At 42.1% G+C, this 25469-nt stretch overlaps 1 protein-coding gene and 1 long non-coding RNA gene across 2 annotated transcripts in view; one reads left to right on the top strand and one right to left on the bottom strand.

Annotated features, from left to right (window-relative positions):
* Positions 1 to 660: 660 nt before the first annotated feature.
* LOC115153164 (PDZ domain-containing protein 8-like) overlaps positions 661 to 25469 on the top strand; it is a 66749-nt gene continuing 41940 nt past the window's right edge. Inside the window, exon 1 of the mRNA XM_029698286.1 lies at positions 661 to 2064. Coding sequence (XP_029554146.1) covers positions 1184 to 2064 — 881 coding nt within the window. The 5' untranslated portion in view covers positions 661 to 1183. The remainder of the gene's footprint in view (positions 2065 to 25469) is intronic.
* Positions 20526 to 20933, bottom strand: LOC115153165 (uncharacterized). Its single transcript, XR_003867650.1, has 2 exons — positions 20697 to 20933; positions 20526 to 20567 (listed from the first exon to the last, which is right to left on the bottom strand). It is a non-coding gene; the product is annotated as an uncharacterized LOC115153165 (long non-coding RNA).

Here is a 25469-nt window from a genome sequence, read left to right as displayed (position 1 = left end):
CTTGTATATTTAAGCAATAATGCGCGAGGGGGTGTGGTATATGGCCAATATACCACGACTAAGTGCTGTTCTTATGCAAGACGCAATGCAGAGTGCCTGGATACAGCCCTTAGCCGTGGTATATTGGCCAAATACGGCAAACCTGTAGGTGTCTTATTGTGACTATAAACTGGTTACCAAAGTAATTAGAGTAAAAAATACATGTTTTGTCATACCCATGGTATATGGTTTGATCTACCACGGCTGTCAGCCAATGAGCATTCAGGGCTCAAACCACCCAGTTTATAATTAGCAGTTCATCCAGATAGGCACATCGCAGAAATATGTCCAATGGCTCTATCGAACAAGGACAACCATATCCACACGCACAAAAACGTATAGTGCATCAGTATAAAATAAAGTATTCACAAAATGCCACAAAGCAGGACTACATTCTTAAAAAAAGGTCGGAAAGGTCGGAAAGTCAGAGCTCTAGAAAGTGGCTTGAGTTCCCGAGTTGGAATTCCGCGTTGGATGACCATTCAAATCAATTGTTCGTTTTTTTTCCAGAGGTCCCAGTTGTTTTAAATGTGTTAAAAATCTGAAGTCGGAGAATTCCAAGATCCGAGTTCCCAGTTGTTTTGAACATGGCATTGAATGCACCAACAGTTTCCCTGGTCTCGGTTGTTGCTTATGGTCAGAGCGGAAAAGGCGAAGCGAGAGAGATATTTAATACAGGTGGTTGACGTTAACAACTCAAATAATGAGATGTATCCACCAATCCAAAGAGAGGAATAGGGGGAGCGCCGTGCCGCTTTGTGTTAGGGCGGAGAGACAAGTATTGCCGCGTTCAAAAGTGCTAGTCAAACTCTGATATTTCAGATTTGCTAACTAGTTGTAGTCATACAAGTGCCACGTTCAACCAGTTAGCGAGTCGGAAATGTGAGTTTAGTTCCGACTAGCACACGAAGACGGCATAATATCCAAAATCTTTGGTATGGTAGTGTACACTTTTGTAAATCCGTCATTACGCACAACCACGTAATACGTTCGCCCAATCAGCTGAAGAGCTTGAACCCCAAGAAAAAGGCAGCTAATATGGCAGGTTTGTGAGCAACCAGGTGGAACTTGCTTTGTTATTACGGTTAAACGTCGGAATATGATTGTTTTATAACGCGGAAACGGGAAGAGGCAACTGCTCGAAATGATTTACTTGATAGTAATTTCCGCATTGTCTGGCGCACTCATTACGTTGTTATTACAGTTCTTACTGCTTTACCGGAGAAGCCCCGAGGCAAAAACCGGGACAGTGCAATATCTCAAAGCAGTGCCTGATCTCGCCTTGAAGGATTACTTCAATAACCAACATGCCGAATCAGGTCAGCAACAAGACATCGCAGCATCTGCTGCATCCAAACAGCAAGAGGCCATCTCTCCCAGGCAACAGGAAGCAGCTGTCACAAGCAGTAGCCCTAAACAACAACCGCCACCGCATTGTCAAAGCGAGCCACTCCACACCTCCAAACCGGAGACGTGCAATTTTCTAAACGCTATCTTTTTGTTCCTATTCAGAGAACTCCGCGACACTCCTGTCGTTAGGCACTGGCTGACCAAAAAGATCAAGGTGGAGTTCGAGGAGCTATTACAAACCAAGACAGCTGGTCGGCTGTTGGAGGGACTCAGTCTCAGGGATATCTCCCTGGGTAATTCTTTACCAGTTTTTAAAACGGCCAAACTTATTAATCCAGTGCGTTTAAATGAAGACGGCATGCCCGAGGAACTCAATTTCGAGGTGGACCTTGAATATAATGGGGGATTCCATCTAGCAATTGATGTAGACCTTGTTTTTGGGAAGTCAGCCTACCTGTTCGTAAAGATGACGCGTGTGGTTGGAAGACTGAAGCTGCAGTTCACTCGCGTGCCTTTTACGCACTGGTCCTTCACGTTCCTTGAGGACCCATTGATAGACTTTGAGGTGAAGTCACAGTTCGAGGGAAGGCCCTTGCCTCAGCTTACCTCAATCATTGTCAACCAGTTGAAAAGAGTCATCAAGAAGAAACACACCTTGCCAAATTACAAAATCAGGTAAAACTTGCTCAGAAACTACAATTTTATATTTGTTTAGGTCTATGCAAGTCAGTAGGCCTGCCGAGAGATGGTCAAAAATGTGTATCAATATTTCAAGCTAACCTAAGGACAATGGAAAATGGCCCTCAACTGCCTCACTTCTATTTCTATAGTTACCAAAATCTGTAAGATGCATATTTGGACTCCAAGTTGGTGCTAATACATAGGTGCAGAGCCTTCTATTTAGCTCAATTTAAGGCTCTGCTTAGGCCTTTTAGCCTCCTGCAACCTTTTAGAAAAATGTTTAGGTAAAAAATGGGCCACCATGTTATTGAAAGGTTTAATGACAACAAAACATGCTGTCTTGATGTTTTTTCAACTGTCAGACAGGGCATACCCACTGTCAGTATGCACACAGTGTGTTAGTTTAAGGTCTTGAGACATGGGACGGCACCTGTTGCAAAGGAAGCCATTGAGGGACATCATGGTTGCAGACCTATGAAAGGATAGGGTTCATCCTTTTTATTTATTCTCTGTCACTTTTTTCAGGCACCCTTTTGTAGATATTATTTACTGGAAGTGTTCACCTTCACTCTTATATTTGGTTGCACTCTCATAAGTAAACGAAAAAAACAATGTAGACTAAGCTAGGCCTGGAAGTTTACTGATTTACTATAAACGTATGTCACATAGCTTAAATGTAAGTTTAACTGATGATATACTGCCTTACTAAATTAGGCTATTATGTTACCGTAATGTTGTTACTCAGTACTACTACTGTAACTTCTCAGGTATAAGAGCAATTTCATGTTAAGTGTTACCTTTTCAACGTGACTAGGCCTTAATGTAGAATAAATCGAGGCCTTTTCAAGTTGCGGGAAACTAATCGATTGAATTTTGCTGAAAAGGTAGGCCTTAGCCTTCACCTATAAGTTGCTATGGTTGAGCTTCTTCTAAATGCTTCTAGTTGCTCTGTCAGCTTATCATAAGTGCTGTGACAGCACTCTCTGGGCTCAGAATTGGTGGCCCCAATTACATGGCACACTGACCCATGCAGCTGGCTCATCTGTGTTATGTTTGGAAGGGTCACACTGGTGTGCTGGAACTGCAGCGATAGCCGCATTGGAATGTAAAACCTCTACACATTCAGTCTCCTGTACAGCGTGATTAACATTATTCCTGTCTCATTCCTTTGCTTGGATTGTTAGAATAGCAGTATTCCAGCAAAATGTTATCTTGTTGCCTGTTCTATCCTGTGAAGTAAAATACACTTCACATCCTGGGTAGGTTGTTTACAGGTGCGTTGGAGATTCACTAGAATATAGCATGCCAAAATCACTTTTTTAGTTTGCTATTAGCCTACTGGGATTTATTCCAAGATGTGGTCTTTGCGTGTGAGTTTTCTTTTGCCAAATCCACGCTAACAGAGGGATGCACAGTTCGGTAACAGAATGACAGTACCAACAGCATAAACCATCATTCTGTTACCAATCTTTGCATCTGCACTGTTTTGCAAGTAAATGTGTTTTTGTAAAATGTTTGTATGGTTTGTTGAACTTTTGCAATAATTCATTTTTGTTTGACATACATTTTAAAGTGAAAAAATCTGAAACTTTGCATCTGCACTGTTCTTCAAGTAGTGCTGAGCGATTACCTGAATTTTTTTATTTTTTAATTTTTTTACAATTAGTTGACCAACATTGTTTATTTGAATTCCGCTTTGTTTTTTTCTCTGTGAGCTCAATGCGCACATTGCACAGTTTCTCTAGAGATAAATCAGGTCCTGTCTGAACTGTTTGATGTAGTAGGGAGTTGTAGTTAACAACAGGACAATATTCTAGGTACCGTAATTTCCGGACTATTAAGCGCACCTGAATATAAGCCGCACCCACTGAATTAAAAAAAAAAAAGTATTATTTTGAACATAAATAAGCCGCACATGTCTATAAGCCGCAGGTGCCTACTGATACATTGAAACAAATGAACTTTACAGCCTCATTTTGACTTGTTTTAAGGACATTACATCAAAGTTGGATCAGCCTGTAGTGTGGTTTTCCACTTTAATTTTGAGTGTGACTCCAAATCCAGACCTCCATGAGTTGATAAATTGGATTTCCATTGATTTATTTTTGTGTGATTTTGTCAGCACATTCAACTATGTAAAGAAAAAAGTATTTAATAAGATTATTTCATTCATTCAGATCTAGGATGTGTTATTTTAGTGTTCCCTTTTATTTTTTTGAGCAGTGTATAATCTAAACGTTTTTATATTGTTATTGAGGGAAGTAATTTCCTCGATTAGTTATTGATTTATTGCCCAGCCCTAGGTTTGGGTATGAAAAGTCTGACACAGACCAGAAAACCGTCTTCTGCAAAATATGCCGCAGACCAGTCCCGACAACAGGCTCAAACACAACTAACCTCTTTTTACCACCTATGCAAGAATGATGTGAAACAGTATGGAGAGAGTCTACAGATGAGATCCAAAAAAGTACAGTCAAGTGCTCAAAACAAACCCCCGACTCAGACGTTGCAAGAGATTTTTGCCCGCGGCACACCATATGGCAAAGAATCACAAAGATGGAAGGAGAGAACAGCTGCCGTTACAACTTACATCTGCAAAGACATGGCCCCAATTTACACAGTCGAGACACTGGAGTTTCGTGAGTTGATGCTGACAGTCGACCCAAGGTACCAAATGCAAATTGATATGTGACACGTATTAATGCCAAAATAACAGGCAAGCCCTCCAAAATATATATATTTTAGGCCTATATTTATTTTGTTTGCAACTATAGTTGAAGTATTTTCTATTTACCTTTTTAGATTTTATACATTAATATTTTGTTACATGCTTAATTGAAAATTTGCACAAAGGTTCTAAATAAAAGGAGAAATAATCAAATATGAGTAAGTACCTTTTTGTTGAGTATAATTCAAAATGTAATAAGAAATAGGCCTTTACATGTGGTCATTTTATAAAAACTTTATTTATTGAATTTACAGAAAATGTGCTATATCGTGATATGTATCATTGTCGGGATATGAAATTACCTATATCGGGATTTGAGATTTTGGCCATATCGCCCATCCCTAACAATGACCATGATCCATTCCACTTCTACTTGTCCGGTCTGTGCTTATTTTATGCCTGCTACAAAAGAGGCAGAAGAATGCACGATCGTGAGGGGATATAGGGCGGCGCACAATTGGCTCGGCGTCATCCGGGTTAGGGTTTGGCCGGGGTAGGCCATCATTGTAAATAAGAATTTATTCTTAACCGACTTGCCTAGTTAAATAAAATGAATATAGAGAGCAGCTGTTTCGCGAGATATCTTTACCTGAAAATACATGATTTAAGTGATTCATCATTGGTATTCAGTAGTCATAAAAGTATGCCTTATTTACTTTGAAGAACTACAAAATATATTTTTTGTCAGAAAGCATAGGCAGCAGCTCTATAGAGATGAGATGTTGACTTGGAATTAAATAATAGTCATCAAATAAAACACATGTAATATGCACAACTGAAATATTTTAAAGTAATGTGAATAAATGGCTAATAAGTGATAAGCAGTAATGAGCAGTCACTACCATCATGGGAATTATATTAATGGTTTTATTCTATGTTACAGCATTCAACCCAAATGATTGAAGTCGAAAAGCCTGACAATTAAAATAAAAAAATAACAGTAATCGAACCAAAACTGAACCGACCTCAAAAATCACTAATCGCTCAGCACTATCTTCAAGGAAATGTGTTTTTTAGTCAAATTCTGTGGAAATTGTTAAAAGTCGTCCTTGTGCATGGAGTTGTATGGTTTGCTTAATTTTGCAATCATTGGTTTTTGTTAGGCATACAAGTTGTGGAGTCTCTGAGTTACTGTGGAATTGCCCTTTTCAGAATGCGTAGTTGTGAATATAGGTTTGTTTAATAAACTACTGTAATATGTTTTGGTCCATTACAAATAATGTTTATCAATGTTCTACCTGGCTGTTGCTTAAAATAAATAAATAATTGTTTTATTATTATTTTTTTATTTTTTTTAGCCCTTTTTCTCCCCAATTTTGTGATATCACATTCTTGTCCCATCACTGCAATTACATTCTTGTAATTGGTAATTACATTCTTGTCCCATCACTGCAACTCCCCTACGGACTCGGGAGGCAAAGGTTGAGGCGAAGGTTGAGAGTCACGCGTCCCCCGAAACACAACTCTGCCAAGCCGCACTGCTTCTTGATACACTGCTCGCTTAACCTGGAAGCCAGCCGCACCAATGTGTTGGAGGAAACACCGTCCAGCTGGTGACCGAAGTCAGCTTGCAGGCGCCCGGCCCGCAATGAGTCGCTAGAGCGCGATGGGACAAGGAAATCCTAGCCGGTCAAACCCTCCCTTAACCCGGATGATGCTGGGTCAATTGTGGCACAGCCTGGGATCAAACCCGGGTCTGTACTGATGCCTCAAGCACGGCGATGCAGTACCTTAGACTGCTGTGCCACTTGGGAGGCCCCTGGCTGTTGCTTTTTACATGTTTTATTTGATATCAACATTTTTAACACAGTAATGCAGCAAATGGTCCCTACAAAACCAGCTTTTCTCATTGATTTAGATTACAATTAAGTAATTAGGTGAGATTAATCAGGTAATTATTGCTGTTTTAAATGCCAGAGAATGTGAGTAGGCACATTGTTTCACTTAAAAATCAATGAAATGCTGTCTTGTCCGTTCATTTTGTCTCGCTTTCCTTTTATCCACTATGTACTGTGTGGGCTGCAGAGCAGGCAAACAATGGTTTGGTTGTTTTGTGAGAAGAACAACTAAATGTAACTATTTTAATGTTCCTCTGTGTGGCCACAGACATCTATTGGCATGGCATAGCCACTTGTTGTGAAAGATCTGGTTTGGCTCGTGTGGGAGCTAACTGTTAATTGTAGGCTAAATGCACCTATCTGGAGGAGTTGCCTAAAAGGGTGCATGTGTCTGAGGTGCCCATGATAAGGACTCTGACTGAGCAAGCGAGGGTTCTGAGGTGATGTAAAATAAAACAGCCTTTGAGGACAGAGCAGTGGACATTTAGGATTTGCTGAATGTCACAGATGGCAGAACTCTGGGCCAGACGATTTACCAGGATGTGTACTCAAAGCATGCGCAGACCAACTGGCAAGTGTCTTCACTGAAATTTTCAAACTCCCTGACCGAGTCTGTAATGCCTACATCTTTCAAACAGACCACCATAGTCCCTGTGCCCAAGAAAGCAAAGGTAACCTGCCTAAGTGATTACCGCCCATAGCACTCACGTCACTAGCCATGAAGTGCTTTGAAAGGCTGGTCATTGCTCACATCAGCACCATCAAGCCGGAAACCCTAGACCCACTCCAATTCGCATACCGCCCCAACTGATCCACAGATGATGCGATCTCACTCCACACTGCCTTTTCCCATCTGGACAAAAGGAACACCTTTCTGAGAATGCTGTTCATTGACTACAGTTCAGCGTTCCACACCATAGTACTCACAAAGCTCATCCCCTAAGCTAAGGACCCTGGGACTAAACACCTCCCTCTGCAACTGTATCCTGGATTTCCTGATGGGCTGTCCCCAGGTGGTAAGGGTAGGCAACAACACATCTGCCACACTGATCCTCAACACTGGGGCCTCTCAGGGGACTAAGCACGCACCCCTACTGTACTCCCTGTTCACCCACGACTGCGTGGCCAAGCACGACTTCAACACCATCAAGTTTTCTGACGACACACAGTGGTAGGCCTGATCACCGACAACGATGATCCAGCCTATTGGAAGGAGATCAGAGATAAGAACTTCTCCCTCAATGTGAGCAAAGGAGTTGATCGTGGACTAAAGGAAAAGGAGGGCCGAACAGGTACCCATTAAGATCGACGGGGCTGAATTGGAGCGGGTTGAGAGTTTTAAGTTCCTTGGTGTCCATCGCCAACAAACGATCATGGTCCAAATGCACCAAGATAGTTGTAAAGAGGGCGTGGGTCCCCAGATCCTCAAAAATCTCTACAACTGCACCATCGAGAGCATCCTGACCGGTCTAGGACCAAAAGGCTCCTTAACAGCTTCTACCCCCAAGACATAAGACTGCTGAACAATTAATCAAATGGCCACCCGGACTATTTACGTTGACCTGATCTGCCAGGTAAGGGGCCAATCACTTGGTGGATCAGATCAGAGTAAAATGCACTAAGCTATTCACCCTGTTCCCATCCTTATCTGAGAGTGGACAGGACAGACCAGATTGGCATCATTGTTTTGTAAGCTTGGGCTTACCGTGCGTCATTCCTTTTTAATTGTCATGACTTTTTGTGGTTGTTGGATTGGCTCTATAATATGACTCTTATGTCCTGTGTGAAATTCAGAAATGATTTTAGTTTGAGATGTCCTGGACCATCAGTAATGGGTGAAGCCTCATGGCGTTGCAGCCATTACGGCATCAAACAACCCCCATCTCTCACTTATCCACTGTCAGCTGGGTTGTTTGTTACATCATTTCTCTCCAGACATCTGTTATTCCTTCACTTTAACGTCTAACCTCTATCGCTCTCTCTTTGAGCTCTTTGACTCTACATGCTGGGGGAAGGACACAGCTGGACACAGCACAGTTTTACATGTAGGTAGCTACTTTTAATGGACCCTCTTCTCCACTCTGGATAACCTGGGACTTCAGACACCTCATTGATTGAGCTGTCATTGTTATTTAGCTGTTTTATTGGATCTCAGAGAGGGAGAAAAGAGGTTTATAAAACAATGAAGCTATAAGTACTACTACAGCCTCTAAACAGAGAGCCACCATTTTGTACTTCAGACAGGAAAAATGGCCATGCTTTGCCCACCAATCTCCCCCTATGTCCAACCTCTGTCAATAGAACAACATATTGCATACTCTTGCATAAGTGCGTGTTAGTGACTGGTGCTCAGCGTGGGGTCACCACATTTAAAATACCCAAATGAGGGAGAACAGGATTTTGCGGGACAGTGTAGCCTACATTAATAATTTTTTGGGGCCAGCACCCCCAAACACACACACATCCCATTTAACTAAAGCGCACCTAGCCTACTCTTGCCTCATGCCAAATTTGGTGATGCAGAAAACGAGAGACCACGTGTGTAGCTGTTTTCTGAAAATTGGGACTATGTGGCCAAAGGAGATTTTCTGGTTGGTTTCAGGGAATGTAAAACCGTTAGGAAGTGAGACTTAAAACGGGATTGAGTGAAGTAGAAGCAAATATTTTGAATGAGCAAACCGCACTAGTTTGATAATTACCTTATATTTCAGTCTAATACGGTGATTTACATACTTTGGTAGCTCTTTGTTAAAAGCACGCTTTTTATAAGTACTTAACTGTCCAATTTTCTCCAAATTTAGATGGAATTCAGCCCGAAAGGATTTGACAAATGTGATAGGCCAATGTCATATCTCAACCAATGTCTCATCTTGCACTGTGCATAATATCAGATCTCAACAACGATTGGAGAAGTGTTTAACATCACCAGTATATCCTTATGATATATCTCGTCATAAGCGTAACGGGACTGCAAAAGGTACAGGTTGGAATGTCTATTTTCCTCGAATGAAGAGGAAGTCTGAGTGAAATGTGTGATAAATTGACCTTTTTTGTAAATTAGTGCTGTTAATTTTTTTGATAAAATGTGGGACACAATTGTTTGGTTGTGGGACAAAGGGCCAAAATGCAGGACTTTCTTGCACAATCCGGGACATGTGGTCACCCAATGTCAGGGTAGGGCTGTGACTGTCATGGGATTTTGGATGACACTAATTGGCCAGCCCAAAAAAATGTATGTATGTTTTCTCCTCTCCTCCGCTCCTGACTGTATGTGCAATGTGTGTTGCAGCTGCAATGTGGGGGGTGTTGCCTAGGCAACCGACAAATCCTTTGCTCCAACCCACGCTGGTCATCATTAGCTTCCACAGCCACAAAGTCCAAAATTATGGCTGAACCCTGCCCATTTCTACAATTTCTTTAGTTAAAATGTGATTTAAAACCTAACCCTAAACCATAACCACACTGCTAACCTTATGCCTAACCTTAAGTCAACACCTTGCTTGTTGTAGCAAGGACCAACAAAGTTTCATCACGTTGTTAAGAGTCCATGTTACCGCAGAAACTGGCAACTGCACGAATGCCCGGCCGTCCCGTCTTCAGTCAGCTGCTCATTGCACAAAAAAATCAAAAACAAAAATTCTAAATGGTTATGGCGGTTATTTTATTTCCATTACGGTCTTCATCCATAACCATGGGTTATACGGTCATTGTGCTAGCCCTAGGTTAGGGTTCTAATCAATAATGCTTTTGAATGCGTTGTTTGCTAATGTGTTGAAAAGGAGCGCTGTAGTTATACACACAAAGCCCACTGCAATGGATGTTATTCATGACATCCTGATAATGAATAACTTCATCGATTCCTTTTGCTCGAAATGTGGATATTTTTTTTTTACAAGACGCCTGACCAGTTTTCTTTACTTTCTAAAGTGATAGGATAACTCACTGTCCGTTAAATATGGATCAGCGCAATTTGTTTCAGCTCAATCTAACATCTTATGATTTCACTGTTGCTAGGGCACCGGGCATAACAATGGGTACTATAATTTCCTAGTAGCTGAGGGAAAGCGACAACGGGAAAAAGTACATTTGTCTCAGAGTACAGTAATAATTTAAGGAGCATGCATGTGATTTCAGTTCTATTTTGAGTGAAGTAGTAGAAAATGCTATGCTACTGTCTTTAGCACACACACACACACACACACTACAAGTTTATGTTGACACACATGTGCTCCCTGATCCTGTTAGGGCGTTGAGAAGTGGGGGTGTTACACAGGTGCTGTTGAGTCCATTTTCATAACATAAATAATTGCTGTTATTTTCACCACATGGGCCGTCGGCATGCTTTCCAGACAAATGCTTCTTCTCATTTTGAGACTGATACCTTTACAAAAATGTAGCCTAGGTAGAGTAAGGATTTTCAGTCTGCTTTGCTCAGTAATGTAGTTTTCATACATTATTTAAGAGAATCACAATGTGTTTGGCTATTCCATCAGATTGTTGCGTTTTACTGGTCACCTCTGCTTATCATTCCCTCTCACCTAGCATCCCTCATACAGTCATTTTAGCATTATTGCCTGGAACATCTGTCTGGCTGCATTTTATCCAGTCCTCCCAAAATAGACTTTAATCCTCACCCATCACCCCAGGACGATTAAACTGAGTTTTTTGCAGATCTTTATTGGGCAACCAAGGCAGTTCAAATCAAATTTGATTCATCACGTGCTTCGTAAACAACAACAGGTGTAGACTAACTGTGAAATATTACTTGTGGCTCCTTTTCCAACAATGCAGAGTTAAAGATAAGATAAATACTTTTTTTAATATAGGCTCACACTTTATTTTGATAGAAAATCTGGACTATCTGTTGATAAGCAACTGCTTGCTAAGAGTAGGATAAGGTTTTGGGTAAGGGTTAAGTTTAGGGTTAGGATAAGGGTTAGTAGATAGTCCATGCTCTACAGATGGACTATCCAAATAAGGTGTTACCAAAAGTAGAAGTAGTGACACAAGGAATAAATGCACAATGAATAACAAATAGCAATAACGAGTCAAAATAACCTGGCTATATACAGGAAGTACCGAGTTGATGTGCAGGGGTACGAGGTCATTGAGGTAGCTATGTACATATAGGTGGGTTAAAGTGACTAGGCAACAGGATAGATAAGGCAGTAGCAGCAGCGTATGTGTGTGAATGTTGTGTGTGGGTGTATGTAGTGCGTGTAGAGTCCAGTGTGTGTGCATAGTCAGTGCAAAAATGGATCAATGCAGGTAGTCCGGGTAGCTATTTGATTAGCTATTTAGCAGTCTTGCTTAGAAGTCATATGGCTTGGGGGTAGAAGCTGTTTAGGGTCCAGGTTTTGCCCACTGGGGAACATTTAGCTTAAAATGTTGATAAACATTGAACAAAAATAAACGCACCATGTAAAGTGTTGGTTTCATGAGCAGAAATTTGTCATACGCACAAAAAGCATATTTCTCTCAATTTGGGGAACAAATTTGTTTACATCCCTGTTAGTGAATATTTCACCATTGCCAAGATAATCCATCCACCTGACATGTGTGGCATATCAAGAAGCTGATTAAACACCATGATCATCCTTACACAGATGCACCTTCTGCTGGGGACAGTAAAAGGCCACTCTAAAATGTGCAGTTGTCACTCAACACAATGCCACACATGTTTTGATGGCGCGTGCAATTGGCATGCTGACTGCAGGAATGTCCATCAGAGCTGTTGCCAGATAATTTAATGTTAATTTCTCTACCATAAGCCGCCTCCAACATCATTTTAGAGAATTTGGCAGTACGTCCAACCGGCCTCACAACCGCAGACCAAGTGTAACCACGCCAGCCTAGGGTCTCCACATCCGGCTTCTTCACCGGCGTGATCGTCTGAGACCAGGTGCAGCTGATGAAACTGTGGGTTTGCACAACCGAAGAATTTCTGCACAAACTGTCAGAAACCTTCTCAGGGAAGCTCATCTGTGTGCTTGTCATACTCACCAGGGTGTTGACCTGACTTCAGTTTGGTGTCGTAACCGACTACAGTGGGCAAATTCTCACCTTTGGACACCGGCACGCTGGAGAGGTGTGCGCTTCATGGAGGAATTCCGGTTTCAACTGTACCGGGTAGGATGTATGGCATTGTTTGGGTGAGCGACTTGCTGATGTCCATGTTAACAGAGTGCCCCGTGGTGGTGGGGTTATAGTATGGGGAGGCATAAGCTACGGACATCAAAAACCATTGCATTTTATCGATGGCAATTTGAATGCACAGAGATACCGTGACGAGATCATCCGCCGCCATCACCTCATGTTTCAGCATGATAATGCACATCCCCATGTCAGAAGGATCTGCACACAATTCCTGGAAGCTGATGTCCCAGTTCTTCCATGGCCTACATGTCACTCATTGAGCATGTTTGGGATGCTCTGGATTGACGTGTGACATCGTTTTCCAGTTCCCGCCAATATCCATCAACTTCGCACAACCATTTAAAGAGGAGTGGGACAACATTCCACAGGCCACAATCAACAACCTGATCAACTCTATGCGAAGGAGATGTTGCTCTGTATGAGGCAAATGGTGGTCACACCAGATACTGACTGGCTTAATGAGCCACGCCCCACCTTACTTTTTAAAATAATCTGTGACAAACAGATGCATATCTGTATTCCCAGTCATGTGAAATCCATTGATTTAGGGCCTTATTTAAATTGACTAATTTCCTTATTAACTGTAACTTTTCTTCAGTGTAGTTAGTTTTTTACTGCTGTATGTACGGGAAACGCATGGTATAGTTCATCCAACAAATGGTATAGTTCAGCCACACACAAGCCTAAGATCAACATGCGCAATGCCAAGCGTAGGCTGGACTGGTGCAAAGCTCAACGCCATTGGAGCAGGGGAAACACGTTCTCTGGAGTGATAAATCACGCTTCACCATCTGGCAGTCTGATGGACGAATTTGGGTTTGGTGGATGCCAGGAAAATGCTACCTGCCCGAATGCATAGTTCCAACTGTAAAGTTTGGTGGAGGAGAAATAAGGTTCTGGGGCTGTATTTCATGTTTCGGGTTAGGCCCCTTAGTTCCAGTGAAGGGAAATATTAACGCTACAGCATACAATGACATTCTAGACTATTCTGTGCTTCAACTTTGCTTAGTGGCGCTCCTAGTGGACTTTAATGCAGGCAAACTTAAATCAGTTTTACCAAATGTTTACCAGAATGTCACATTTGCAACCAGGGGGAAAAAAATCCTAGACCACATTTACTCCACACATAGAGATGCATTCAAAGCTCTCCCCCACCCCCCATTTGGCAAATCTGACCATAATTCTATCCTCCGGATTCCTGCTTGCAAGCAAAACCTAAAGCAGGAAGCACCAGTGTCTTGCTCAATACGGAAGTGGTCAGATGACGCGGCTGCTACACCACAGGATTGTTTTGCTAGCACAGACTGGAATATGTTCCGGGATTCATCCAATGGCATTGAGGAATACACCACCTCAGTCATCGGCTTCTCAATAAGTGCATCGATGACGTCGTCCCCACAGTGATTGTACGTACATATCCCAACCAGAAGCCATGGATTACAGGCAACGTCCGCATCGAGCTGCCGCTTTCAAGGAGCGGGAGACTAATCCGGACGCTAATAAGAAATCCTGCTATGCCCTCAGACAAACCATCAAACAGGCAAAGCGTCAATACAGGATTAAGATTGAATCCTACAACACCAGCTCTGACGCTCGTCAGATGTGGCAGGGCTCGAAAACTATTACGGACTACAAAGGGAAACCCAGACGCGAGCTGCCCAGTGACGCGAGCCTACCAGACAAGCTAAATGCCTTTTATGCTCGCTTCGAGGCAAGCAACACTGAAGCATGTACGAGAGCACTAGCTGTTCTGGATGACTTTTTGAAAACGCTCTTGGTAGCCGACGTGAACAAAACCTTTAAACAGGTCAACATTCACGAAGCCGCTGGGCCAGACGGATTACCAGGGCGTGTACTCCGAGCATGCTCTGACCAAGTGGCTTCACTGACATTTTCAAACTCTCCCTGATCGATTCTGTAATACCTACATGTTTCAAGCAGACCACCGTAGTCCCTGTGCCCAATGTAGCGAAGGTAACCTGCCTAAATGATTACCGCCCCGTGGCACTCACGTCGGTAGCCATGAACTGCTTTGAAAGGCTGGTCATGGCACACGTCAACAGCATCACCCATGGCACACGTCAAGTCTAGGACCAAAAGGCTCCTCAACAGCTTGTACCCCCAAGCCATTAGACTGCTGAACAATTCATTAAATTTACATTGATTCCCCCTCCCCCCCCCCCCCCACCTCCTTTTGTACACTGCTGCTACTTGCTGTTGTTTGTTACCTGTGCGTAGTCACTTCGCCCCCACCTAAATGTACAGATTACCTCAACTGGCCTGTACTCCCGCACACTGACTCGCTACCGGTGCCCCCTGTATATAGCCTCGTTATTCTTATTGTACTTTTTATTATTACTTTTTATTTTAGTTTACTTGATAAATATTTATTCTTGAACTGCACTTTTGGTTAAGGGTTTTTAAGTAAGCATTTCACGGTAAAGTCTACACTTGTTGTATTCGGTACATGTGACAAATAAAGTTAGATTTTTAATTTGAACAGTTTGGGGAAAGCCCTTTCCTGTTTCAGCATGAAACAAAGCGAGGTCCGTATAGAAATGCTTTGTCGATCGGAGTGGATGAACTTAACTGGCCTGAACAGAGCCCTAACCTCAACCCCCATCAAACACCTTTGGGATGAATTGGAACGCTGACTGCGAGCCAGGCCTAATAGCCCAACATCAGTGCCCGACCTCACTAATGCTCTTGTGGCTGAATGGAAGCAATCCCAGCAGCAATGTTCCAACATCTAATGGAATTCCTTCCCAGAAGAGTGGAGGCTGTTATAGCAGAAACTCCATATTAATGCCCATGATTTTAGAATACAATGTTTGACGAGCAAGTGTCCACATACTTATTTGGTCATGTAGTGTTTTTTTATGACGTTTCCACCGGATAAGAGCATTACGTTTTTCCCCCTTTCATGCTGAGTGGTTATCGAAGGGAGAGAGCTGGAAAGATTTTTCAAATAGGCTAAATTGAGGAACTGTTGTAATTCTCAATGGATGTAAGAACAGACTTTGTCGGTGAGTTAAGACAATCAGAAAATAGTATTAGATCATCAAATGGGCACACTTCTAGGCCTACACTTGCGCGCGGGCCTGGTAGCCTCGTCCTACTTCTATATGCATAATCAGTTGTGTGTCCTTAGTCAAGATTGCCAGGAGTTCTCCAAACAAAAACTCGGAAATGGAATGAACCAAAACCTTTTTCTCACAAGTGTAGCCTAGGGTGTGCTCTCTGTAAACAACGTGTCCACTCCTACAATGACAACGGTAAGACTAATGATAATTATGATAATATATTAAATGCATTAACAGAAATTACCGTAACCAAACAAACATTGTAAATGAGAAATAATGGGAATTAACAGTAAATGTACCGTAATTTCCGGACTATTGAGTGCACCTGAATATAAGCCGCACCCACTGAATTAAAAAATAAATATTATTTTGAATATAAATAAGCCGCACATGTCTATAAGCCGCAGGTGCCTACCGGTACATTGAAACAAATGAACTTTACACAGGCTTTAACGAAACACGGCTTGTAACAAAAATAAATAGGCTTTAACGAAACACGACTTGTAACAAAAAAATCAAAAATTAGCAGTAAACAGTAGCCTACCAAGAAAGTCATTGCTCCAGACCAAGCTCCCGTGCAGCAGCTCTATTTCCTTTTCCAACAGCCAGATCAATCGCCTTCAACTTGAAAGCTGCATCATATGCATTTCTCCGTGTCTTTGCCATGAGGGTGACAAAATGACTACCGTAATCAGAATGATGGGAAGTTTGAGCGCGCTCGATTTAATCTAAACAGTAAACAAAAAAAGTTGTTTGACCTTAACCCGTTCGGTAATTTCAGGTTCATGCCGCCTAAAAACTGAGCACGTCACAGAATGTGTATTTTAAAAATGATTATTATTTTTTAATTTGAAAGCGGGAAAAATCCATATTAGCCGCGTCATTGTTTTAAGCCGCGAGGTTGAAAGCGTGGGAAAAAAGTAGCGGCTTATAGTCCGGAAATTACGGTACTACTGGTGATACTGGTGTGCCATCCCCGCGGCCTCCGCATTGGGTTAGTCCACTCAGACAGGCGTGAATCAGATGGGTGTCTCATCTGCCAGAATTCTTTTATATTCAGTGCCTAGGTTATAACCTTATTCTAAAATTGATTAAATTGTTCTTTTTTCTCATCAATTTCCACACAATACCCCATAATGACACATTAAAAACTGGTTCCTATACATTTAAAAAAGGAAATATCACATTTATGTAAGTATTCAGACCCTTTACTCAGTACTTTGTTGAAGCACCTTCGGCAGTGATTACAGCCTCGAGTCTTCTTGGGTATGACGCTACAAGCTTGGCACACCTGTATTTGGGGAGTTTCGCCCATTCTTCCCAGCGGATCCTCTCAAGCTCTGTCAGGTTGGATGGGGAGCGTCACTGCACAGCTATTTTCAGGTCTCCGGAGATGTTCGATGGGGTTCATGTCCGGGCTCTGGCTGGGCCACTCAAACATATACAGAGACTTGTCCCGAAGCCACTCCTGCGTTGTCTTGGTTGTGTGCTTAGGATCGTTGGCCTGTTGGAAGGTGAACCTTCACCCCATTCTGAGAACCTGCTCCAGAGTGCTCAGGACTTCATCAAAGATTTCATGGTACTTTGCTTCGTTCATCTTTGCCTTGATCCTGACTAGTGTCCCTGCCGTTGAAAAACATCCCCACAGCATGATGCTGCCACCACCGTTCTTCACCGTAGGGATGTTACCAGGTTTGGGCTCCAGAGTGGCGCTGCGGTCGAAGGCACTGCATCTCAGTGCTCACTACAGACAGCCTGGTTCAAATCCAGGCTGTATCACAACCGGCCGTGATTGGGAGTCCCATAGGCCCAGCGTTGTCACGGTTTGGCTGGTGTAGGCCGTCATTGTAAATAAGAATTTGTTCTTAACTGACTTGCCTAGTTAAATAAAGGTTAAAAAAATATCCTCCAGACGTGACGCTTGGCATTCAGGCCAAAGAGTTCAATCTTAGCTTCATCTGACCAGAGAATCTTGTTTCTCATAGTCTGAGAGTCTTTACGTGCCTTTTGGAAAACTCCACACGGGCTGTCGTGCCTTTTCCTGAGGAGTGGCTTCTTCTGGCTGAGTGCTGCAGAGATGGTTGTCCTTCTGGAAGGTTCTCCCATCTCCACACAGGAATTCTAGAGCTCTTTCAGTGACCAGTGGGTTATTGGTCACCTCCCTGACCAAGACCCTTCTCCCCCAATTGCGCAGTAAGGCTGAGGGGGCCAGCTCTAGGAAGAGTATTGGCGGTTCCTAACTTGGAGGCCAGTGTGTTCTTGGGGACCTTCAGTGCTGCAGAAATGTTTTGGTACCCTTCCCCAGATCTGTGCCTCGACACAATCCTGTCTCGGAGCTCTACGGACAATTCCTTCGACCTTATGGCTTGGTTTTTGCTCTGACATGTACTGTCAACTTTGGGACCTTATATCGACAAGTGTGTGCCTTTCCAAATCATGTCCAATCAATTGAATTTACCACAGGTGGACTCCAATCAAGTTGTAGAGACATCTCAAGGATGATCAATGGAAACAGGATGCACCCGAGCTCAATTTCGAGTCTCATAGCAAATACTTAGGTAAATAAGGTATTTCTGTTTTTATTTTTAATACATTTCAAAAAAACAGTTTTTGCTTTGTCATTGTGGGATATTGTGTGTAGATTACTATGGAATTGTTTTTATTGAATCCATTTTAGAATAAGGCTGTAACGTAACAAAATGGCTGTAACGTAACAAAACAGTCAAAGGGTCTAATTACTTTCCTGAAGGCAATTTTATTTGCCACTGCTCAACTAAAAAAATATTTATCGACCAAACAATCGACCAGTCAGCCATAATGTCAACATAGAGGGTAAATGGGATTTTAATATATTGAATTTGGAAAATTATAGATAAACGATCACAGTGTTAGCTGTCAATTTCAAAACAAATCAAATGTTATTTGTCACATGCGCCGAATACAACAGGTGTTACAGTGAAATGCTTACTTACAAGCCCTTAACCAACAATGCAGTTTTAAGAAACCCCCCCCCCCCAAAAAAGACTGTTCAGCAGTCAGTCTTATGGCTTGGGGGTAGGAGCTGTTTAGAAGTCTCTTGGACCTAGAATTGGCACTCCGGTACTTGGTAGGTTAGCAGTAAAACCTTGGAATCAGCCCTTGCCTTAACAGGAAGCCAGTGTAGAGAGGTTAGCACTGGAGTAATATAATCATTTTTTTTTGGTTCTAGTCAAGATTCTAGCAGCCGTGTTTAGCACTAACTGAAGTTTATTTAGTGCTTTATCCGGGTAGGTGGAAAGTAGAGCATTGCAGTTGTCTAACCTAGAAGTGACAAAAGCATGGATTAATTGTTCTGCATCATTTTTGGACAGAAAGTTTCTGATTTTTGCAATGTTACGTAGATGTAAAAAAGCTGTCCTTGAAACAGTCTTGATATGTTCTTCAAAAGAGAGATCAGGGTCCAGAGTAACGCCGAGGTCCTTCACAGTTTTATTTGAGACGACTGTACAACCATCGAGATAAATTGTCAGATTCAACAGTTTCTTGGGACCTAGAACTAGCATCTCTGTTTTGTCCAAGTTTAAAAGTAGACATCTCCTTTTGTCTTGATCACATTGAGGGAGAGGTTGTTGTTCTTGCACCACACGGTCAGGTCTCATTGTTGTCGGTGATCAGGCCAACCACTGTCGTGTCATCAGCAAACTTAATGATTGTGTTGCAGTCGTGCCTGGCCGTGCAGTCATTTTTGTATTTTTCTTTATTTAACTAGGCAATTCAGTTAAAAACAAATTCTTATTTTCAATGACGGCCTAGTGGGTTAACAGTGGGTTAACTGCCTTGTTTAGGGGCAGAAGGACAGATTTGTACCTTGTCAGCTCGGGATTCGATCTTGCAACCTTTCGGTTACTTATTCCAACGCTCTAACCACACTGCCCTTTTGTCCAGGTGTGAAAGGGCAGTGTGGAGTGCAATAGAGATTGCATCATCTGTGGATCTGTTGGTGCGGTTTGCAAATTGGAGTGGGTCTAAGGCAGGGTCGGCAACCCAAAATGTTGAAAGAGCCATATTGGACCCAAAAAACAAATCTGTCTGGAGCCGCAAAAAATTAAAAGCCTTATATAAGCCTTATAATGAAGGCAACACATGCTGTAAGTGTCTATATTAGCCTACTATCAAAATGATAAGTAGGCTACAAATACATAATGAGCATTCATGATTAAACGTTTATTTTACCTGCAGCGCTGGAGAGAATGACGCACCACGAGAGTACTTTGCTGTACGATGGTGCTTTTAAGTTTAACTTCCATTATAATATTAATGTATTATGTTTCGTTGCATTGATGAAATTATAGAAATACAATACAGAAATCAGATTGTTGATGTTATTTTCATTTTAGGATTCGAAAAAAAAAAAAAAAAAGTGCAACGTGCATAATAGACCTCCTGTAATTTCAGACCTCCCCATGGAAATAAAATGCAGTCCTTTTCAATCCTCAATAATACGATACAATCCTCTTCTCTTTTCCCCCTTATCTGGGTAACAGACAGAGTGCAATAAAACAGCAGCCTTTTGAAAAGGTAAAGTATATAACATTTAAATAATACAGTTTATGTTCGATTTCTGTGCATTATCCTCTTCTCTTTAGTTTTCTGCAAATGTGCATTATCCTCTTCTCTTTTGACACGCACAATACAATGCAGCCATCCTCGGACCTGAGCAACAAAACACAATAATATCCCTATGTGTCATTCCAAATATATACTGACAAAAATCAGAAATCACTTTATAAAAACAGCCACTTTGTTACCAAATATGTGCCTATGACAGGATTGTGTTCTTACCCGTTTAATGTGACTTCTGTTTTCGGACATCACTGGACAGCTTCTCAACATCGGGCATGTAAGATGTAACTTTAATCTTCACGCAGGACTGCAAGCTCTCATCTGTGAGGCGGGTGCGGTATTTGGATTTTATGTAGTTCATGTTTGAGAATATCTGCTCGCACAGGTATGTTGATCCAAAGATGGATAATACTCCAAATGCATATTTCTTCATGTTCCTATAACTGTCAGGAAGAATGGAAATGTCTTTCCACGTTACTCTTTTTGTTATTTGACAACTTCTCATTACAAAGCAAACATGCAGGCAATCCTTCCGCATTGGCAATGAAAGCAAATGATTCGGTCCAAGAACTGTGGAATCCTCTGTTCTCCTCAGCCATCTTTCTCTTTTTCCCTTTGGGATCCATGGCCCATGACACACCCGCCGGTTTGTTTGCAACAGCCACCTGTCTGGCACTACGCCGAGCTGAAAGAAACGTGTGTCGCAGGCTGTGACGTAAATCTTCGTTGACAGAAATGTTGAAATTAAATATTTATTATACACATTTTTACAGCATTGGATAATAAATGATATTAAAACAAAAAATATATTCACACCATCTTTTTCCATTTTCATATTTTTGAAAAAGCTCCAGGGAGCCACTAGGGCGGCGCTAAAGAGCCGCATGCGGCTCTAGAGCCGCGGGTTGCCGACCCCCGGTCTAGGGTGTCTGAGCTAATGGTGGTGGTGTGAGCCATGACCAGCCTTTCAAAGCACTTCATGGCTACTGACGTGAGTGCTACGGGTCGGTAGTCATTTAGGCAGGTTACCTTAGTGTTCTTGGGTACAGGGACTATGGTGGCCTGTTTGAAACATGTTGATATTACAGACTCGGCCAGGGAGAGGTTGAAAATGTCAGTGAAGACATTTGCCAGTTGGTCAGCGCATGCTCGGAGTACACGTCCTGGTAATCCGTCTGGCCCTGTGGCCTTGTGAATGTTGACCTGTTTAACCTGTTAGGGCTAGGGGGCAGTATTTACACGGCCGGATAAAAAACGTACCCAATTTAATCTGGTTACTACTCCTACCCAGTAACTAGAATATGCATATAATTATTGGCTTTGGATAGAAAACACCCTAAAGTTTCTAAAACTGTTTGAATGGTGTTTGTGAGTATAACAGAACTCATATGGCAGGCAAAAACCTGAGAAGATTCCTTACAGGAAGTGCCCTCTCTGACAAGATCTTGTTCTTCTTGTCTCTGTTTATTGAAGACTGAGGATCTTTGCTGTAACGTGACACTTCCTACGGCTCCCATAGGCTCTCAGAGCCCGGGAAAAAGCTGAATGATATCGAGGCAGCCCCAGGCTGAAACACATTAGCGCTTTTGGCAAGTGGCCGATAAGAGGATAATGGGCTTAGGCGCGTGCACGAGTCGAGCCCGTGCTTTATTTTCTTTCGTCTATTTACCTAAACGCAGATTCCCGGTCGGAATATTATCGCTTTTTTACGAGAAAAATGGCATAAAAATTGATTTTAAACAGCGGTTGACATGCTTCGAAGTACGGTAATGGAATATTTAGAAATTTTTTGTCACGAAATGCGCCGTGCTCGTAACCCTTATTTACCCTTTCGGATAGTGTCTTGAACGCACGAACAAAACGCCGCTGTTTGGATATAACAATGGATTATTTGGGACCAAACCAACATTTGTTATTGAAGTAGAAGTCCTGGGAGTGCATTCTGACAAAGAACACCAAAGGTAATCAAACTTTCTAATAGTAAATCGGAGTTTGGTGAAGGCTAAACTTGCTGGGTGTCTAAATAGCTAGCCCTGTGATGCCGGGCTATCTACTTAGAATATTGCAAAATGTGCTTTCACCAAAAAGCTATTTTAAAATCGGACATATCGAGTGCATAGAGGAGTTCTGTATCTATAATTCTTAAAATAATTGTTATCCTTTTTGTGAACGTTTATCGTGAGTAATTTAGTAAATTGTTAGTAAATTCGCCGGAAGTTTGCGGGGGTATGCTAGTTCTGAACGTCACATGCTAATGTAAAAAGCTGGTTTTTGATATAAATATGAACTTGATTGAACAAAACATGCATGTATTGTATAACATAATGTCCTAGGTGTGTCATCTGATGAAGATCAAAGGTTAGTGCTGCATTTAGCTGTCTTCTGGGTTTTTGTGACATTATATGCTAGCTTGAAAAATGGGTGTCTGATTATTTCTGGCTGGGTACTCTGCTGACATAATCTAATGTTTTGCTTTCGTTGTAAAGCCTTTTTGAAATCGGACAGTGTGGTTAGATGAACGAGAGTCTTGTCTTTAAAATGCTGTAAAATAGTCATATGTTTGAGAAATTGAAGTAATAGCATTTCTAAGGTATTTGAATAACGCGCCACAGGATTCCACTGGCTGTTACGTAGGTGGGACGATTTGGTGCCACCTACCCTAGAGAGGTTAAAGGTCTTACTCACATCGGCTGCGGAGAGCGTGATCACACAGTTGTCCGGAACAGCTGATGCACTCATGCAAGTTTCAGTGTTATTTGTCTCGATGCGAGCATAGAAGTTATTTAGCTCGTCTGGTAGGCTCGCGTCACTGGGCAGCTCTCGGCTGTGCTTCCCTTTGTAGTCTGTAATAGTTTGCGAGCCCTGCCACATCCGATGAGCTTCGGAGCCAGTATAGTATGAGTCGATCTTAGTCCTTTATTAACACTTTGCCTGCTTGGTGGTTCGTCTGAGGGCATAGCGGGATTTGTTATAAGCTTCCGGGTTAGAATCCCGCTCCTCTACTTTTTAGCTTAGTGTGAATGTTGCCTATAATCCATGGCTTCTGTTTGGGGTATGTACGTACAGTCACTGTGGGGACGATGTCCTCGATGCACTTATTGATAAAGCCAGTGACTGATATGGTGTACTCGTCAATGCCATCGGAAGAATCCCAAAACATATATTCCAGTCTGTGCTAGCAAAACAGTCCTGTAGCTTAGCATCTGCTTCATCTGACCACTTTTTTTATAGACCGAGTCACTGGTGCTTCCTGCTTTAATTTTTGCTTGTAAGCAGGAATCAGGAGGATACAATTATGGTCAGATTTGCCAAATGGAAGGTGAGTGAGAGCTTTGTTCTCAGCTCTGTGTGTGGATTAAAGGTGGTCTAGAATTTTCTTTCCCTCTAGTTGCACATTTAACATGCTTATAGAGATTTAAGTTTCCTTGCTTTGATTTTTGGAGATGAGTTAGGCTCACAAAACTAGAATGAGTTTTACTTTTTTTCTATTCAATATGTCTATGGTTAGGCTATCTCACATCTTCCATGTTAGATTATTATGAACAGTTACACAAATTCTTATCTGGTTTAGAATGCAAGGTGCTTCAGGCTAGACATAGCATCAGAGGCCAAAAATAAAGGCATACGTGTAGCCCCAAACAACATGATGTTCTTAGTTACAATGAGTAAAGAGAGTCGCACACTCTATATACAAGCCCCCAGTAATTTATTGGGTGAACCACCAACGTTTCTGCGTCACTGTTGTGCACAGTTGGTGCTGTATCCAATAAATTACTGGAAGCTTGTATATGGAGTGTGAGACTCTTATTTTAATAGCATACAGTTTACTCACTGTTAGTCAGCACCTCAAATAACTATTTTGGGTGGGCGCCAGCTCATGCTTTTTATTACCTAATTACAATGAACCCATTCTTTGTGAGGGCGTCTGTGTGTATGGTCAGGGAGAGAGGGTGAGCGAGCAACAGCGGCAGGAGAACGTCATGTTCGGAGAGTGGGTCAGTGTGTGAGTAGAAGAGTGTGAGCTAGGGCGAGCCTGAGAGATGGAGAGCCAAGCTGTGAGTCTTTCTTAGCTCCACATTGGTTGAGGTCAGCCTTCCTGCTGTGGAGCGAGAGCACGAAACAACCAGGATTTGTTAGATAATCTGATCCCAGCAGGACATGGATTTCCTCCTGCCTTTCCTGCCTGCCTGCCAGCCAACTGGAACCGTGGGGCTGCTGTAGACGCTCCTATAGCATCTCCAACATTTCTTATCTATCTGTTCTCCATCTTTCCCCTACTTTTCCTCTCATCTCACCATCGTCCTCCTCATCTCTACATCAACCCTCCTTCATTTTTCAACTCCAAATCCTCTCAATCTCTCCTTTTATTTCCTGAAATGTTTATTTTCTCCTTATTTCTCTTTCTACTTCATCTCTTCTTCTCATTGTCTTCTTCATTCCCTTTTCCAACCCATTCATTCTCTGAGCAAGGAAGTGCCCTTATTACTGTGTAATTATTCCTGTAATTACAATGTAACCTATTACACTAATTTATTACACACATTGATTCAGTGCATTTTTTTGTTTTGTACCTTTTATATCTGTAGTCCTATACTGTGTGGCTTTGTTTGTGTGTAGGTGTCATGAAGAAGCCGTCAATAGCAGCTTTAGCATGTGTTTTAGACTGTTGGTTGTCTCTAGTTTTATCACTGAGCCTGTATTTCTGTCACTTAAGAGAGACAATCCTGAGGATGATGACAAAGCAGAAATGCTTAACGATTGTGTCTGTTAATCTGTTGCTGTGGGCTAACAGCAGATCATCATCTGAAACGTAGATGTTACCCCCAATGGAAAAGACAGAGGCCTGTGCTTCGATTGTCAAACACTGCTAAAATCTGACTTTTGTTTTCAGTTAGGCCCCAAGTTTTTTTCAAGTGTAGAATCCCTCAGCAGTTATAGTCGTACTGAAATCACTAACAGTATACAACAAATGTATAATAATTTACTCATTGT

Source organism: Salmo trutta, chromosome 18 (assembly GCF_901001165.1).
Source record: "Salmo trutta chromosome 18, fSalTru1.1, whole genome shotgun sequence".
NCBI lineage: Eukaryota > Metazoa > Chordata > Actinopteri > Salmoniformes > Salmonidae > Salmo > Salmo trutta.
This window is presented reverse-complemented; position numbering and strand designations above follow the sequence as displayed.